The sequence below is a fragment of the Gasterosteus aculeatus genome, chromosome 11 (genome assembly GCF_964276395.1).
Source record: "Gasterosteus aculeatus chromosome 11, fGasAcu3.hap1.1, whole genome shotgun sequence".
In the NCBI taxonomy this organism is placed as follows: domain Eukaryota; kingdom Metazoa; phylum Chordata; class Actinopteri; order Perciformes; family Gasterosteidae; genus Gasterosteus; species Gasterosteus aculeatus.
Window position 1 is genome coordinate 16,270,568 of NC_135699.1, and position 18,826 is coordinate 16,289,393.

The following is an 18,826-nucleotide window of genomic DNA, read 5'->3' on the forward strand; positions in this document are numbered from 1 at the left end:
AACCTTTTTTTATCGCAAATAGGCTTTTACCTAATTTAGTCTTAAATCCCAGACGTGTCATCTGAGATTACTAACCATTCCATGATTCATTTAAAGATACTGTGACTTGTTCCGACATACTGCTCTATAACTTTTGAATGAATTATTATTTTTTTCAAAATATCATAGCATGCCATAAAGACAGTCCAAAAACTAGTCCTTAGAATAAAGAACATATAGTATAATCCATATTTGTGTCCACTTTATGTCCAACATCACAATCAATTCCCATAGAGAGTAAATCATTTTATTAACATTCACAATTTCTTCATCAGCTCAAATGCTAAATGATCCGATTAAAATTCTACATACAAAAACTGAATGACAGAGTAGAAACACATTTTTTGTGTGTAATTAAAAAAAAAAAAAAAGTAAATGTTGCCAGCTGTAGATTGAAGCATCATTTGTGTGTCAACCAGAGCACCAAAACAAGCCAACGCAAAAGTGAAAAAGCATTAACGTGATTCATACCTGTTGAGTAACATTAGTTAGTAGTGAGGTCCCTTTTTTAAAAACTTTTTAATTTACGTGAGGCATCGAAAAGCTTGAATACTGAGCGGTTTTAGGCTACGACAAGTTCTACAAAGACCTATCCTGTACTCCACGCCATTAACCTGCCTTCTGTAGACCTAGCTATAGATACTGTATATATTCTTCTTCTTTTTTTTTACACAGAAAAACTAACTTTGTAAAAGGGTTAAAAAAATACGGGGGATCAAAGCGCCACATCTAGCCGATATTACCCAGAATGCACCGATTCACAGAAACCCACCACAGTACTCCCGGGTGCATCACAGTACACAGTACGTTACACTTCGCATTCAGACCAACTTCCTTCGTCACACTTCCGAGTCCCGTCAAAAGGGTTTCTGAATGAGATGATGTCACCGAGGAAAGGGAAGGGGGGCGGGATTTAACAGCGCTCCGCATTCGCCTCCTTTAATTTTCTTCAATCAAGTAAAGAAATGTATTTGCATTTTGGGCCGTGCATTTATCAATAAAGTTATTTCAATGCTCTACTTCATTCGTGGTGCCGCCTTAGTTTCCTGCTTCAACAACTAGTTCTGTGTGAATTACTTCATCTCTCGTCTCCTCCTTCCGATTAGTTTTTAAAATATCATTTTTCGAGAACCCTACAAAACATCATAGAACATCAATCTTTGTATTCCACAACACCTTCATCGGCCACCTGGTGGGTGCTTGTGTGTCACGACATTGTCTCACGGATTGGAAAACAGTTGATTGCACTCAATGGCACCTAAGAGGGGAAATACAATATACATGTGATGTTCCTTTGATATTACAATATTTAAAATGCTTTATTTCCTTGCCGTCCCCGCTGTACGCCCTCGCTTCATGAAGACGGGTCAGTCGCGTTAGGCAGCGGGCAAAACAATGTGTGCGCCACCCATCGAGAAAAAAGGCCACTACAGCGCCAAATACAGGTCCAACAGAAGCCTCGGACCGATCCCAGCACGGCGAAAACTAAAACACGGTGGATCGAGAAGTAAAGACAGAAACGTCACCGGTGAGACTCGTGGAGAATCGTCGCCGCGGGAACAAGCGACAAATAGGCGCTTCGAGGTGGATGACACAAAAAAAAAAAAAAAAGTTCAGTTCAGTTTTCGGTGCATGAAAGCAGAATCATGAGCTCTGAGTCGTGAGAAGCTCTGCAGGGGGGGCAATGTCATGTTCCCAAAGTGGTTGCATTAGAAGAATGAGGTGTGGTTTTTCCAGCGGGAGGAACAAAACAAGCCGAGTCTAAAAGTCTATTCTTCACCCGTGTGAAGGCTTTCCTCCCTGGTGGGGCACCGGCTGGTCGGAGGCTCCACGTGAGATGACGGGGGGAGACGTTGGTGGTCCAGCAGATAAAATCTGGTCCATCCAGGACACGCAAGCCCCTCCCTGTAATACTTCAGTAAAAGAGAGAAAACTGAATGAGCAACAAATATTAGCATACTTAATTAAACGTAAACTACTTAAAAAGTAAGTATTATGTATTCATACAAAGGGAAAATGATACATTTAATTTGTTATGGAGTATTAACTACGTTCAGGTGACGCCACCAGAGGGAAGCAGAGAGTCTTAACAACGAGGGAGAGTCCCCGTCACAGACCGTGGGAGGAGAACATTTCCTCCTGATTTACAACTCCTGTGAGTGCAGAAAGTAATGCAGTAAGTGGAGAGTAAGAAACTGTGACAGCAGATCCTCACTTCATTCGATAATCTCCTTTTGCCAAATCCCGGTTGCTGCCATCTTCTCCAATACGTCTTGTATACAATATTGGAGTAATCCACTCTCAGCCAATGAGTGCATTAGAGCCAGGAACAGCTGGTTAACAGCTGGAGCCTCCCAGTAAAACGTTGACACATTTTCCGATTCACAAACTGTGCACAAGGCGCAGCGAGAGCGGAGGACTCGTGGCTGGAACGCAGCGGTCGGAATGTAAAACTGAAGTGAGGACACATCCATTAGAAACAGGTGTCTGTGTGTGTGTGTGTGTGTGTGTGAGAATCCCCTCCTGCACCCAGCGTCGTGTGTGTGTCAGTGGGGGCTGCAGGCGTCCGCCTCCACCCGGGTTGGTTCTTCTCACCTGTCTAGTTGATGAGGATGCCAGTAGAGCGTCCCTCCTCCTCTTTGATGTTCTTCAGGTTATTCTCTGCCTCGTCCACAGTGCTGAAAATACACAAACCAAAAGTTACTTTATTGTTGTTTTTAAATTGGGCGTGCGTGTGTGTGTGTGTGTGGGGGGGGTTAGGGTCCATACGTAAGAAAGTCCCGGACGTCCTCCACGGTGATTTCTCCGGTGGAGTCGAGGGTGAGGTCGGCACAGCTGAGGGGGGAGTCCAGAGGGGTGTCCAGGATGGGGGAGGACAGCGCGCTGGGGGACTCCTCGCTTCGCCCTGTGAGGAGCACAAGCAGACTTAACCTTGGTTCCTCATCCGGGGGAATCTGATACCTACGTGCGTTTCCATGGTAACGTCGGATTGTGCAAGTTAAATGAAGTCACATTTTCTTCCGCGTCAAACCAGTTCTCTCTCAAAGCCGATCGGAATCGATCAATACAAAACAACTTGGAGTCACGAGGGAGTGTTGGGTCTCCAAATTAAAGAATGTGGTCGAGAACGTCTCTGTACGAACCGCTTCATGAGAAAAAATATAAAAAATAGACATTTAGACTAAAATGTAAGATCGACTGAGACATAACTGAAGCCCGCTCCGGTCTCCACAGCAACCGTCGTGGGGGGGGAGGGGGCACTGAGGCCACTGGGGCATACTGACTCGTTACCACGGAGACGAGAAGCGAACCCCTGCTCGCAGTTTAAGAAGCTCGGGCAGAAAAGAGTGACGAAGGGGAGACAGGGGGGAGTGTGTGTGTGTGTGTGTGTGTGTGTGTACGTACCCTCAGCCTGACCTACGTGGTTCTTGTGGGTTCCGTTGGCCTGCGGCGGCGTTGTCGTCGCGGTACTATCGCTGAAAAGAAACACGAGAGCACGCGCCATTTACTCTGGCAGCAGATGATGTAATAACAGCAACAGCTTGAAAAGTACCACTTCTTTGGTTTCTCATGCGGCTGAGCGCCCGGAGCCTAGAGGGAGTGCAAAACGCTGCAAAAATCAACGAGCGGGGATTCCTGGAGTCCGGTCTGTTCTTATCCGTGCATCAACGGGACATGCGTGTTAATTAAAGTTTACAGAGGAAAAAACCCTTTGAGGGATCTGCCAGTGTTCATGTGAAATTAAATCCTATGGAGGAGCCCTAGCAGGCAACAAATACATCAAGCGTATTCAGGTAGAGCACCAGAAAGCATCAGAAGACGGCAACAAGTGCAGTAGAGGTCACACAGTGTGTGTGTGTGTTACCTGGCCGGCGTGGCGTGCAGCGGTCGGTCCAGCTGAACGGAGCACAGCGGCTCAGTGAGCGTCTTTGCGGACAGCGAGAACCTCTCGTACTCGGAGGGAGAGATCAAGTAAAACCCTGCGTGGACAAACATGAACAACAATGATAAAAGTTCCACGGTCGCGGCTTTCAAACTTGTGATTCGCTGGGAACAATCTTTCGCCGCTTTACTCACCCTGTCCGTTCTTCGTGAAGACGCAGGACGCGATGCCGCTGATGTCTTCTTTACGGATGCAGTCGTAGCGAACCTGAGAGACGAAACGGTCATTGAGTTCTTCCTATTGCCCAGCTCTTAGACTGGTCCCCCCCCCCCCGAGGGCCCACCTGTGGTCTGAGGCCGGGGATGCTGAAGAGGTGCATGTCGCCCAGGTTGGTCAGACAGACCAGCGTGTGTTCGCAGTAGTCCTCCTGAGCCACCGAGCCGAACGCCACCAGCGCCACCCTCCTCACCCGGCAGCCCTCGTGCGCCGTCAGCTTGAACTTGGTCTTTGCGCTCACCTTAGGGAGAGAGAACACCTGGAGGGGGGGCAGGAGGGGGCGGCTACAGTTACTGTCTCTCAGTATTTATTAAGGCCGCTTTATTCTATGACGTCAAACTTCAGTCCAGAGCTCGCAACTCTCATCCAATGTGGACTCACCTTCAGCTGCTCCTCCGAGGCGATGAGGACCGAGTGGGCGTTGGCCATATCGGGCGCGATGGCGAGGTCCTGGGAGGCTTCGTAAGGGTCCGGCAGCGGTTTCCCCCGGCCGTCCAACACGCAGATGGACACCACGGGAGCTCTGTGCATGAGCTGGATCTCTTTGCCCAGAACGGCCTCCACGCACACGCCGCCCTCGCTGGCCCCCCGCTCGCAGGCGCGCCCCGAGCCCACGCCGGGCACCTCCAGAGCGTAGGCGTACACGCTGCCCGAGTTGGTCCCCGCCCACAGCGTGGCGCCGTGGTGCGTGCCTGGAAGGTACGGGAACAAAGCGGCCGTTATGGTCAGAGCGCCGCCTTCGGCTCCCGATCCGGGAGGAGTGAAGCGAACGCACCGTCCCGCAGGAACGTGTCGGCGAAGCAGAGGCAGCGGACCACGCCGGACAGCGAGTCGTCCGCCGACCGGGGTTCGATCCGTCGCTGTATCGGCGCCACGTCCTCCTGCTCCGCCAGGGCGGCGTTGGCCTCCTGGACCTGCGGACGACCACAGCTGGAGTCAGTCCTGTCCGCGGCGCGTGGCCACACTCCCCCCCCCCTCCCCTCCACAGACGCCCGGGTCGCTCACCTTGCTGGTGGGCGTGGCGACGGGCCGCTTCTTGCCCGACACGCGGCTCTTGCGGATGCGCCTGAAGCTCTGTCGCAAGGACTTCTTCAAGGACTTGACTCGGGACAGGGGGCCCTCCATCGCCAGCGAGTCATTGGGGTGCAGGGTGCACCTGGGGCGACATCGGCAGGGTGACGCACGGCTGGCGCGAATCAAAAAAAAACGTGGCGGCACGTCTCGAGAGTGCGCGTCCCGCTCACCTGGCCAGCACGGCGTTGCGTCTGTGGTAGTCGAACAGGCCGAACCCGTGACTCGTCCCGAAGGAGATCAGGTTCCACTCGGCGTGCAGCGCCACCGCCGTGACGGAGGCCGGGGGAACGCACTGCACCAGCACCAGCGGCTGGAAGCCCGGCGGGAAGGAGGCGGGCTTGAGGCGCGGCTCCAGCCGGTCGTGGCCCTTCCAGGTGAAGCCCTCCCGGTCCTGCAGCAGGTCGACCACCGACACGTCCACCGGGTGGGCCGAGCGCTCGTCGCTCAGGCCCAGGACGATCACCTGGGGAGACGGAGGGGATTATTGTACCCCAAAAAAAATACACAATCTTTTTTTTTTTTTTTTAAGTTTAACAGTAAAATCAGCAAAATATTCTCTCAGTTGTCTAAAAATCCATTTAAACCACATAATGGATGATGGTTCCATTATGGCTTCTGGCTGAAACAACATTGTTTTTGCCAAAATAGATTAATCCGAGAGAGTTCTTTAAAACCACAAATGAAAACATTTGAAAGGAGCGTCTCATGGAAGTGATCTGAAATGTGCGCTGCGTTCGGTTACCTGTCCAGCCGTCCCGGCCACCACCAGCTTGTTGCTGTATTTGCACAGGCTGATCTTCTGGATGGCCAGTCGGGGGTCATCGCTGTACGGGTCAAAACAGCCCACCTACACACACAAATCAGTGTTTTATTCGAGTGGACAGCAGTGTTTTCTTTTAGACTCTCCGAGTTTTCTGAGCTCCAGGCGCACACACACACACACACACACACACACACACACGTCAAAGTGCAACTCCGTAAAGCTCTCCTCCTTCCTCCACTAAATGCCAGGACAATCCCCCCTTCCCCTCGCACACACTCTTAATCTGTCCCTTGTCACAGTAGGAATTCCAATAGAATCCCCTCTCGCATGGATCTCAGCAAAAGGAGTAGTTGCTCACACTCACACACACACACACACACACACACACGAGTGGGCTGATGGGTCTGGTTTTCATTACACCGGAGGAAAAAAGAAAAGGGAAAGGCTCTTCGTCCCATATGAGGGCCACATTCCTGAACATGCAGCTCTGTTACCACAGGATACACGAGGAAAGGTGGGGGGGAGCCAAGGAGTGAATAAGAAGAAAAAGAGGCCTAAAACTAATTAAATCTGCCATTGTTTAATGCATCGGTCTAAATGTGTTTGTACACCTTGTTTCGACACATTGCTGCGATTAAATTCACATGACGCCGGTTTCACGTGACAGCTGGCAGAAAAAGAACTGTCCCTTCACTTTAAATTGGTGCCATCTATAGATGAGATATCTTGGTCGAGACACAGAAACCTTCACAACTGTAGATCAAGAATACGTTTAAGGGCAAACCGCTTCCTCCCGACGCGGAATCACTTCATTTAAAATCATTCTGCACAGAAAAACACGGCCGTTAAAACACAATCTGCGGTTCCTTCAGAGTGAAGTTTTAATAAAAGGAACAATGGGGTTGTTCCCGTCTGAGAAAACTCGTGAAAGCAACCTGATGAGAGACGTACATGCAGCCACAGACGATGTTAAGAGGACAGACAGACTTTTGACTCCATTCATTCTTATTCTCACCTTCCTGAAGGGAGGCCATTCCTCCTCCTGCTGCATGTCGGGGTCGTCGCTGGGGTCCTGGGGGTCGTCGCTAGGGTCGCAGTCGGTGTGGAAGACGTTGGCCGTGCTCAGCTTGTACAGCGGAGTCAGAGCGACATCCGAAGCATCCCAGAACCGCACAGTACCGTCCTCGTGCCTTTGAACGCACAAACATGGTTGAATGGATGGATCAGGATAGTGCAGCTGGGCGTGTGTGTGTGTGTGTGTGTGTGTGTGCGAGAACTAAAATGCCATTATAAATCGATTCAATAGACGTAGACAGAGTGTGTTGTGTCATTTTCTTATTCTGTGCACCATCGTCTGTCATTCAAAGTGCGTTGACTTCTTAAAAATCTCTTGGCAGAAAGTCTTTCTGGCAACACGCCGTCTGTGGTGCGTCTCCCCGATTCCAAACATCCAGCCGTTTGGCTTTATTTACACGCTGTAGTTGTGCCTCCACATCTGCAGTTGGCTACTAGTTGCCTCAGGACTTTGTTGCCATGGCAATGCTGACACATTTCTGCGTCGACCCGATTTAATTCAAGGTATCCGTGTGGTTCGCACGGGCGAAGAAAAACGAAAGCGGCAGATTTTCGTGAGAAAATAAAATAAAAAAAATGGCTCCACCTGTGTTTGTGTGTGTGTGTGTGTGTGTGTTCACCCTGTCAACAGCAGCTCTTGGTTCTTGGGTGGAGGAGCGAGGTTTTTCCCTCCACAAATGGGCCAACTCTGCACAAACAAGTCAGAAACACTGAATACGTCAAAATGATCAACCACACATTACCTAACCCGTTCCATTTCATAGCGTACTGCAAATATGAGAACGTGTTCACGGAAAACATGTTGTTATAGTTCAAGTCTGATGATTCATGAGCGTACCAGCTGTGTGTGTGTGCGTGTGTGTGTGTGCATGTAATCTGCCACCGATCAAACAGCTGATCTAAGCTACGAAGGCCTTCGCAGAGCCTTTAACTGTCTACACCTGCTCTTACTGGTAAGCCGCCAGTAGGTTTCCTCACGGCCTGAGAGCTCACATGTACTCGTGGACCCAATGAATAAAACCGTCCATTTAATATCTTCACTCTAAACCGCGATGACAGAGGCGGCGGCATGAATGCGGCGAACGTAAGCCGGCTTCATTCGCAGCATGAGCATCCTGGCTATTGGCCATTCTCTGTTCGAGGTCGTTCTCAGGTTAAGCCGCTTACTCGCCGCATCTTGGATTTCCTGTAATTGAATAACTAGCCCCCCACCCCTCCCCCGCGAGCGAACCAATTTACACAATAATCCCGTCGCTGGTGGCGCGCTGCCAGCCGGCCGCTTGTTACGCCGGATCAGACGATGTTGCTGCCGAAACACGCGTTGAGGCTGCGGGATTCCGATTCCAACGCGCGGAAGAGAAAATGAGGTCCGAACGCGCGCGTGCGAGCCGTCCTCGCGCGCCTCTCACCCCGTGCGCTGGCTGGCGGCCCTGCTGGGCTCTGCCGGCGTTCGCCAGCCTCTCCCACAGCTTGGGCGGGACGCCGGAGACGTGGAAGGAGCAGGTGATGGCCGAGGAGTGGAGCGGGGCCAGGTAAGGAGTGGGCAGCGAGGGCCACCCGGGGGTGCGCAGGTCCATCACCACCAGCTCCTCTTCCAGCAGGACCACCACCGCGGACGGCTCATCGAACTCTGACGAGGGAGAAACGGAATGAAGCGCAGCGGATGACTCCACTTTTCATGCAACGCGCGGCAGACTTTGGCGCCGACCTTCGTCCTGCTCGACGCCGTGGACGGTGAAGAAGTCGATGACGCGGGACGTGAAGTCCAGAGTGACGTGTTCTTTGTCCTGCTGGATGGTCAGACAGTGGCGGTCGCCGTAGCTGGCTCTGGGCATTCCGCCGCTGTACAACACCACCGGAGACCTGGAGAGAGAGCGCAGACAGCGACAACCGAGGTGAAGACGTATTTATCGTGTCATAGATAAATGTGAATGTTTGCTGCCTCCGTGATCGATAACCCCTGGAGACATAATGTCACACTCACCCCGTCTGTGTGGTTCTCCACAGGATCTTGTTGATCGCCTTGCAGGGAAACGGACCTGCAGCAGACGATCAAACGGTTTCAAACCGCTCAGTTCACGAGAAGGCCGAGGATTTAATTCAGAAAGGTGAAAGAAAAATGTTTTCACGCACACTTTATATGCATTTATGTTCTGTGAGAGGAAGGTTGTTTGGGGTTTTTTTTTAGCTTCAGGAGTTGCGGCGCTAATTCTTCCCGCCTACGAGTCACAGAGGCTCAGAACACAGAGTTCACCCACTATTGGGCGTCATACGGTCTTTGAGGACGAGACCCCACCTGGATGAGGTGTCAGTAAAGACGCCTCGGTGTGCGTTTCTCACCATATGGGATGGTGGAGGACACTGGCTGGTGGATGACGTTGTTGCCGGTAGTAACGGCCCACACGGAGTAGCCTCCATCGTTATGGGAGCTGACAAAAAGGTTTCCAGAGCGTTCCCACACCAGGCTCTCCAGCTGCTGCAGGAGGGGGGGGGGGTATTAGCATGAACCAGGTTGCATAACAGTGTTATTACATTATATACCGTGAAATATGAACCGTTGGTGCAGAAGGTACCTGCTTGCCCAGGAAGAGCTGCTCCACACGTCGGCTGGTCGATTCCCACAGGACCACCAGGCCTCGGCTGTAGCCGATCAGAAGCTTACCCGGCCGCTGGGGATGTTCCTGAAGGGACTCCACCGGCCCCAAGGACTTCCCACATCTGTAATCATCTGGCAGGCTGGGGAAAAAAAATAATTATTTTTATTATTTAATTAGCATTACCTCACATGCTGTTACAAAATGTACAAAAAGGTGAAACGAGGGAGAAGTAAATAGCAGAGGAAGGAATAATAAAGGCTAAAAAGACCCAACAGAGAAGGTGAGCCACGGGTTTCATGATTTAAGGATGATTTAAAAAAGCTTAACTAATAATAATAATAAAGCCATCTACGGATGGTGAAATCCGTTCAAAAAGCAAATCTGTTATGTTAAATATTTATAAGCATATTTCCCTGATAAATGGGTCAAAACTGGATAAAACTAGTAGCTAAACTTACTCCAGCTCAGTTCATTTTCCTTTTTCTTTGGCGAAAATAAAAAAGTGTTCAAATTGATCAGCTTCAAGTTCAACCCGTCTGTGTAACCTCTGATACAAACACAACAACAACAACAACATGAGGCTGGAGGTAGTGGACCACACATTCCTCTAAAGGCAGCGGAGGAACGTGACGCCCGGGAGGAGTCAGAGGATTCGCCCAGCGAGGGACAGAAGGAGCCAGAGCTGATAATGAGAAAAAAACCCTGCAAAGCAGCGTTCCGCTCTCAGTGCTGAGGAGGAACCATCGTATAAAGATAGATAGTGAGCATGCATGTAACACACACACACACACACTTTTGACCGCTTAGGGAGCGTTTACTGAGGAAGATCCTCTCCGGAAGCACGGCGGCACGACAAAGCCCCCCATTGTCTCTGTCTCTTTGCTCACAAGTATTTTTAGGGAATCCGGCATCCTGCTAAAGAGTCCCGGTGATGAGCCTCTGTGTGTGTGTGTGTGTGTGTTAGAGATTCAGCTGAAGCACTTCCCCAACCGGAACACCGTGTTTTGGCAGCCGGTACAAAGCCTCCCTGTCTAAAACCTCCCCTCCATCACACACACACAACAACAACACAACCCCCGTTAGGCCTCAGCTCTGCACGCTTCCCTAAGCGAGCCCGTTTGATGAAGGGTGTGATCCGTCACGCAGCGAAGTGAAGAAGAAGCTCAGTACCTCAACGAATCATCAGAAATTAAGAATCGCTTACCGGATGAAAATAACGTCATCGATTGAGAGACATCCTCATTCGTTACGTTATGTTAAGTTACGCATTACAGAAAGTAAAAAGCTGAAGGTGCCTTTAAAAATCAGTCGGTTAACATTGGTTCAAAAACAGATTCTTAATGATCATCGGTTCTTCCTCTGAGTCGGTGCTCCTCACTCACAGAAACTTAAATTAATATGAGTGCAAATTACTTTAAACAACCTTCATGAGGTCTGACCGTTCTCATTGGGGGGCATTTGTTTCTGTGTGTGTGTGTGTGTGTGTGTGTGTGTGTGTGTGTGTGTGTGTGTGTCTCTGCCCTGCTGAGCTGCAGCTGTGAGAAGAGGAAACTGGAGAGTATTAAAAAAACAAAGTACTATTAATGCAACGATCTACCAAAAACAACGGAGTCCATTGGCCGCGGTTTACGTCACACTCGCCTCTGTATGATCTGATCCTGGAGCAGCGTCTGGCTCTCCTTCAGCGACAGGCGGGGCAACTCCAGGAAGTACACGCCCCCTCCCTCTGTCCCGACGCACAGCAGGTCGCTGGACCTCATCAGGAGGAGGACGGTCACCCGAGTGGCGCTGAGGAGAAGAGCGGGAGGATGAGGAGGAGGAGGAGGATGAAGAGGATGGGGACACATGCACCGGTCTTCGACGCACCTGCAGCTCTCAATGCCGGGTCTCCCTGGGAGGCTGTAGCAGTCCACTTCCTCCAGACAGACCACGCCTTCTCTCTTGGCCCCGCCCGCGTCCCGAGGGGCCCCGGCCACCAGCTCCCACAGGTGGAGCGTGTTGTCGTCCAGCAGCGAGAGCAGGCGACCCTAACCCGCAGATCACAGTCAACGCGACTCTCAGCACACAAAAGCGAAAGAAGGAGCCGCGGAGGAGACGAAGCGCCTCACCTGTCCAGGCAGGAAGTGGATTTGAGTGACGGCAGTGGTGTCCGCGTGTAGCCCCGTGAACTCCACGCCGGGGGACCCGTAGCTGTGAGGGTCTCGTCAAGGGGGGATTCACAACAAAGCTTCGATACTGAACAAGAAAAAAACGCCAATACGCAGAGAATCACACAACTAGGAGCGATATTCACAGATCGATACGTCCTGCGGATCTGTGAGTGATCAAAACGAGTCAAACTGTGAACCAAACTCACTGGTTAGGTGGAACAGCAGGAGACCCACCGCTGTGTGTGTGTGTGTGTGTGTTTGTAACCAGCAGTAAACTCCAGATTCCCTTGGTTAGTCCAGTAAATGAAGCAGAGCCGATAAAATAAAAAGCTACACTCGAGAAGTCTGACGCAGGAGTACAAAACTACGCTAAATTGGGCTAAACTGCAAATTAGAGCACACACACACACACACACAAACATGAGCGCACTGCTTACATAAGCCTGTAGGAATGTAGATTAAAAATGCAAGAAAATAAGAGCGTGGGGAGTTCTCTCTGGTGATTATATCAGGAATGTGTGAAGAGCTGATTTCACAGGTTTTCTTATATTATCCATTTTAATAAGAGATATTTTAACTTTTAATTATACTCTATATATCCAAATAGCCCGGGAGGAAGTTTACAGTTATCTTCATCTTTGCTTCTACGATGCTCAACCTCTCTGAGATGCAAAAGGAACCAACGAAGGCTTCCGAATCCCACAATTCATTTCTCTTGTTAGACCCGAGTTAAATGTACACATTTGCACCCCGACTCCCCTCGTTTACTAAACATGTGAGTACTCGTACACGCAGTGAGGAGGTTTAGAAGGATTCAACACAGCGACACTGAAATCATGGCCTTTAGATTTGAACCTGAGTGACAAACATTGGGGGAGGGGCTTATCCTAAAAAAGGACAGATTCCGATTGAATCCGCTTCAGCTGAAGAGAAACAGAAGTGATAGCGTTATAAAGAAGGGCCTTCAGCTCATTCATCGCCATCTAAATCAGATCGTTTTTCCATCACAAGAACAAACAAAAAAAAAAAGTGTTTAGCGAGAGCGACGTAAAGAAACGCTGCTCGTTTCATCCACGCATCACGACGCGGAGGTCTGCACCAAGTTTCATCATAATCCATCCGGTGTGGATTCAAATTCATTCAGCATTTTAAATAATTAATTGCCATTTCTTCTTCTTCTGATAAAGATCAATGGACTGATTGCTTCTCAGTGAGAAAAGCAGCGAGGACACGCTCATGGTCTCAGGTGATGAAATGTCCCTCGGAAAGCAACGCGAATAAAGTTCAGTGACGAGAAATCATCACCTGAGACTTCAACCTTGAGACGAGCCGTCGACACTGGTGGAGCGCAGCGACCACGAAGCGCACAGCAGAACCCCGACAGCACACAACGGAGGCCTACAGTAACTCAGCACCACTGAAGCAAACACACAGAAATTGCCCGGTGATGCAGAGCGAGAGCGTTAGCGAGGATAAAGCGATTTCACGGTCTGAATACAGACAAACAGAGGGCATTGTCCTCTATGTCAGACACACACACACACACACACACACACACAGTCACAGAAGATTGGGACGGACAGGAAGGACGGACGGATCACTGGATCCGAGGATGAACGTACAAGTTGACCACACAGAATAAAAATTTAAGAAATACATTTTTTTTTTTTTTAAACAGAAAAGTTCACAAAACTTCTATAAGTCGGACTCCGGACGTCTGAAGTCCGACTTCCTCTCGCTCTGAACTGGAGGCGTCGTCAGACACATTTTTCCTCCTCAGACGTCTGGCGTGGAGCCGCCTCAGGACGAGCCAAACAACTCCACCCAGCAGAGAAACCATCAGTCTCATCCGCATCCTCCCCCTCGGCTAGAACCTCGTCAGCCCCCCCCCAATACTCCCACAAACCCCCCCACTCAGTTGCACCCCCACCGGCCCGGGGTAAGTTAAAGTGGTGTTTTTGCTCGTTGGTGGTTTGACCTTTGGGAGATAAACAATGAAAAAAGTCTCAGCTGTGCAGCCTGAATAACCTCAGCAGTAAAGTGATGCTTTTGATCAGCACCGTTAACTGGGTTCCGGGTCCCAATGAGGGAGGTGTTCGGGTCCAAGTGAAGCGCCTCGTGGCACCGGCTGAGTGTTGAGCAACTTTTAAGAGCCAGCTGACGTGGAGCTGCTGGTTTCACTATAGTCAAACTAATAGAAGAATTTCATCAAGTAACGGCAGTTTATTACTGGAGGATTGTCTTCACAAAATGGCATTTAATAACTTTAAGCACCATCATCGCGTCTAGAACCCGTCCCAGGCTGCAGATACACTCCGATTTAGTTAAATTATCCAACCTTTGTTAGATCAACAATTTAGACAATTTAGTCAGACGGCAGAACAGAAAAAGCAGTAAGAATGTTGTGAGAGAGAAGGGAGTGTGTGTGTGTGGGGGTGAGGAGAGAAAGGGGGAGGAGGGTGGGAGGAATGTTAAAGGCTGCATCTTCAACTGGAGTCAAATCCCCGCTGAACTTATTGATTCGCTTAACGGCAAAACAACAACAACAACAACAGCAACGGAAATGCCCGTTACGCAGCCTGCGAGGTGTTTCCTCGTCTTCCCACAACGCAGCGGGAAAACAAATGAATTCGTTAAAATCATTATCGTCCAAAAAGCCGGGAGGGGGAAAAAAAAGAAAAAGCAACCCGTCAAGCGATGATATCGGATCGGAGCGTTGGCTGCGTGGGTGTCTTAATATTTGCTCGTCCGCTGACCGTTTGATCGATACCGAAGCTTCACGGTCAAAGTTTCAGCGTGACTCAGCGTTTGCTCGATGACAGGCAGCGTTCAGTCGATCCGTGTGTGTGTGTGTGTGCGCTGTACTACGCCGTCGTACGAACGCTGCTGCAGCCTCTCAACGCCCTGAGGCCTGCGAGCGCTCCTCGTCCCCGGCGACTGCGCTGGTCGTCTTGGAAACGGATTCAAAAGCTTCCTTTCTTAAGACTCAGCAACAAAGCTCTCACTCACCCAATCTGAAAACTCTCTCACGCACACACACACACACATACACACGCACAGGGTTAACCCAGGGCAGCGCAACGTACATTCTTCGACTGGAGACAGACCCCCCCCCCCCCCCCCCTCCCCCATCCACATGGTATTGTCCCCCTTCCCTCGGCTGAGCCCCAGTCTGCGGTGGAGGCAGAAACTCTCAGGGCGAAACACGACTCTGCCTCTATAAACACGACGGAGAGACGGGAAACAACGAGTGAGAGAAAAAGGAGAAAACTCTCACAAGATCAAACTCATTTGGTGACACAGCCAAAAGGTTCTTATCTCTTTTTACCTCTCGACACACACACACACACACAGAGGTAGACTGCACATCTGGCAGCGATGCTGGAACTGTGTGTGTGTTACAGGTTGCAGGTATGCCGACATTCCCGTCCGGGTCAAAACCGAGTCAGTAAGATTATTAGGGAATGTGACGTTTGACACAAAAACACACTTCTCCAAAAAATAAATCAACTGGTGTTCAGGAGCAGACGGAGATAAAGTCTGTTAAAGCAGACGTGCAATCAGAGCTTCTGTGTAACTAAATCGCTCTGCTTGGTTTGGCCTCATATCGCCACCGGCGAGTAATTATCAAAGATGGTCGGGCCGAACAGTCCGAGTTGAGAGCGTCAGTCGAAGAGCGAAGAGTTACGTTCCCTCTGTGACGCTCCCTCCTCGTCTTCACGGCCTCCGTCTGTCTCCGTCCCCTCCCCTCCACCCGCCTCCCTCTGGGGCGGAGGCGCCTGGTACCACCAGTCTCCTCCTCTGAAAGAATTGATTCTCCGGTCTACTGCAACACACAACCACAGCCAGACTCCCTCCACACACACACACACACACAGATTACTACTACCGGAGCAGGAAACAATTATATTACTTTATTTTCTCTGCTTATCGAGGGTCCGCCTGGTCACTTGTGCCGCCTCCCATAAACATTGTGAGAGACTTAACAAAACACAAATATGCACAACTATTAAAAAACGGACAAAAATGACTAAAGCCTCGAACATCGTCGGCGTAGAAGGAAACCGAGTCGTCTCCACTCGGTGCAGACGGTGCAGCTCTAAACTGGCATCCGGTCAGCAAGCCCTCAACGAGGGTGTTTGTGTTTGTGCAGAGGAGACAGGAATCAACGCTCGTCCCGCAACCGCCAGGAGACAATTGAATCCTCGTAAAAAAAAAAGCGCGACAGCTGCTGCGAGGCGCCGACTCGAGCCGTCGCAGAGCTGATCGACAAATAAACATCGCAGCACTTGGGGAGACATGAAAACACTTTCTGCAGCTGGAGTCCATCACGCCTTCATTGCCGACGGCTGTGACTCGGCTCGCAGAGAGTCGGTGATGTCATGAATCCAGACGCCGGGGGAACTGCACCTGTGCGCCGGAGCCGCCAGCTCGGGGAGAACAAAAGAGGATACACTTTGATGGCGCCCGACTTTGTTCCGATGGCCATAAGTTCCAGCTTGGGGTCAAAGGCCAGAGCACTGGGCTGATGGGGGAACCCGTGCTCCACAGTCTGGAGGAGAGAGAGCGACAGATTAACACGTGACACGAAAGACGACCATGAAAAACCTCAGACTCGTTGTTTTATTGTGTGATGGAGTCTGACGGCCAGCGAGGCGTCAGAAAGGGAGGAGGCCCTCCATAAAGTGAGGAGAAATTAGACTTTATTAAATGGGATTCAATTTAAATCACAGCTGGTTTTTCTTCTTCTTCTGCACATGCGAAGAAGAGACAGCTGGGAAAACGTTGAAACAAAACAAAGACACGGAGCTGCTTCGCGACAGACGTCGCTTTGTAGTCCGAGAAATGTGGACGTTGCAAGTACGTTAAAACAAAAGTATTTATTGACGCCCTCAGGCAGCTCGCAGTCATTCGTCACTAAATTGAAGCTAAATCAAGGAAACTGCTTTTAGTGTTTGGAACATTTTACAACGCACATTAAAAAAAAAAAAACACGACGCAACGAAGAAAAGGTTGATTAGAAATCCCTGGTTACGAACTGGTCTCCTCCTGAACGTATTTAAAGTTCTGTGGTTGTTTGCTTGCTCTCTTTGGTTTTAATTGCACATTACACGTCGTTGCTGAAGAATCCCTCAGAGACTCCTGGTAATAAGTAACACTTAGTGTCCTTAAATATCTCAGAGACACATCAAAGAGACACTCTGTTGGGAGACCACCTCGGTGACGGTTGTGGCAGCTGGTGCCAAAAAGTTTGCGTGTGTGTGTGTGTGTGTGTGTGTGTGTTGTCACAGCCTGACAAACAGCTCATGGACCTTAGACGCGATGCACTCTTCAGCTGACCTCAATAAACCTTCTAAAAACAATCATGTTTTGGGTTACAAACGCCACAAATCAAAACTCCAGCTTCTCAGATGTGCAGTTTTTCTTTGTCACATTTGATGGCAAATGGAAATTCCGATCATGGAACTAAATAAGAAATTAAATGTTTCACTTTGAACTCTGGGAAAGCGTTGATGGATATTTCCCACCGTGTAGTAGATTCCGACTCATGATCACACTCGTCAGGTGAATTGATAACTGAAGTGGTTTTGGGTGGAATCACACAGTTTATTTCACCCACACTCTTACTGGAGAATTTTAAATAATGCCCCGTACAGCTTTGGGTTAAATCTGTGACGTCATCCACTTTCATGATAGAGCTCTACTTTTTAAGAGTCTGCCGACTGTCTGCGGCCAAACGGGTCCAAGGCCCAAAGGATCACCTGCAACTCACATTCCATTTGCTGAAATCAATCAATCGATCGATACGATCCACGGACTTCGATCTGGTTCTGAAGGATCGGACCCGTTTGGAAACAGCGGGGCGGATTGTTGGAAGTGGAGCAGCCACATTTTGTTCAGCATTGATTATTGAGGAGGGGGTGAGAATGATCGTGTTACGTTAATCAAAGGGCTGTGTGCGTGCGCGCGCACAGACACACACACACACACACACACACACACGCGCGCGCACATAAACAAAGCCCCCACGCGCGTCCAGCCTGCAGCGAAAACATAACAACACTGCTGCAGAGAGCTCGACTGAAAACATGGTCCGGTTTAGAGATAGCGATGGACACACTCCCCCCCCACCTCCCCCATCTCCCCCACCTCCCGTTACTTTACCTTGTTGAAGGCGAATAGCTCCTGTTTGATCTTCTCTCTCTGCGGGTCGGTGCCCTGCCGACGAAACCTAAACTTCATCATCTTGCAGCGGCGGAGGCAGGACTACTGGAAGGTGGAGGAGAGGGTGGTGTTGGTGGGTGGTGGTGGGGGGGAGGGGTACGGAGAGGAAAACACGGGAGTTTGTCGGCGGCGCGGCGCAGTGGGACGATGCTAAGCTAAGCTAACCGACTAGCCCATTCAGGCTGAACGCGGGGCGGCTGCTGCTCCCTCCTCTCCCTCCTGGAGCTCTTTAGCGTCTGACCGCCGTCTCGCTCCCCCCACCCCGCTCTCCACCTCCTTCCGGTTCACACGGACCCCCCGTTGTCGTTAACCAATGGGCGCGGAGAGATCTGCGAGCAATTACTCAGAAACGCCCACACGGGCAGAGCGCTGCGACCCGGAGGGAGGCGACCGCTCGGTTCGTAGCGCGGGACGCGCCGGACGCGCATCCCGCTCACATCCGTCGGTGCAGAGAGTGAAACGGCTCGTCCGGTGGTAAAATGAAGCCGGTGGACTCTGAATTGCCTTCGACAGCCGATGCTGACAAAGCGAACTTGTTAAAAAAATAAAACCAAACCAACAATGTCCTTTGTAAACATGGTGGTATCGTAAGGAAATGAGGGGTTCATGAATCTAAATGATTTTAAATTCAAATCTCAACTGAAATCTGTGTTATCAAAAAGAATGCATGTTGGTACTGAGCATCGATCTCTGCCTATCTGAAAACACCGGCTGTTATACTTAGTATTTACTTTTAAAATATTGT

General features: G+C 50.2%; 1 protein-coding gene across 1 annotated transcript; it reads right to left on the reverse strand.

The window, feature by feature from the left end:
* Positions 1–272: 272 nt before the first annotated feature.
* llgl1 (LLGL scribble cell polarity complex component 1) lies at positions 273–18,803 on the reverse strand. Its single transcript, XM_078084086.1, has 24 exons — positions 18,022–18,803; positions 16,311–16,408; positions 11,815–11,896; positions 11,573–11,733; positions 11,348–11,494; positions 9,683–9,845; positions 9,450–9,585; positions 9,094–9,148; positions 8,818–8,972; positions 8,519–8,739; positions 7,730–7,797; positions 7,051–7,225; positions 6,015–6,119; positions 5,443–5,735; positions 5,204–5,354; positions 4,974–5,112; positions 4,580–4,890; positions 4,266–4,457; positions 4,117–4,189; positions 3,905–4,019; positions 3,445–3,515; positions 2,809–2,944; positions 2,635–2,717; positions 273–1,952 (listed from the first exon to the last, which is right to left on the reverse strand). The coding sequence occupies exons 1-23, from the start codon at positions 18,100–18,102 to the stop codon at positions 2,639–2,641; spliced, it is 3,207 nt and encodes a 1,068-aa protein (XP_077940212.1). The 5' UTR covers positions 18,103–18,803; the 3' UTR covers positions 273–1,952; positions 2,635–2,638.
* Positions 18,804–18,826: the final 23 nt, after the last annotated feature.

Coding starts and splice junctions, on each gene's coding strand:
- llgl1 (XM_078084086.1), bottom strand. CDS start 18,102: ATGATGAAGTTTAGGTTTCGTCGGCAGGGCACCGACCCGCAGAGAGAG. Junction 4,190..4,265: donor TCCCCGGCCTCAGACCACAG/GTGGGCCCTCGG, acceptor TTCGTCTCTCAG/GTTCGCTACGACTGCATCCG. Junction 2,945..3,444: donor CCACGTAGGTCAGGCTGAGG/GTACGTACACAC, acceptor TGCTCCTCACAG/GGCGAAGCGAGGAGTCCCCC.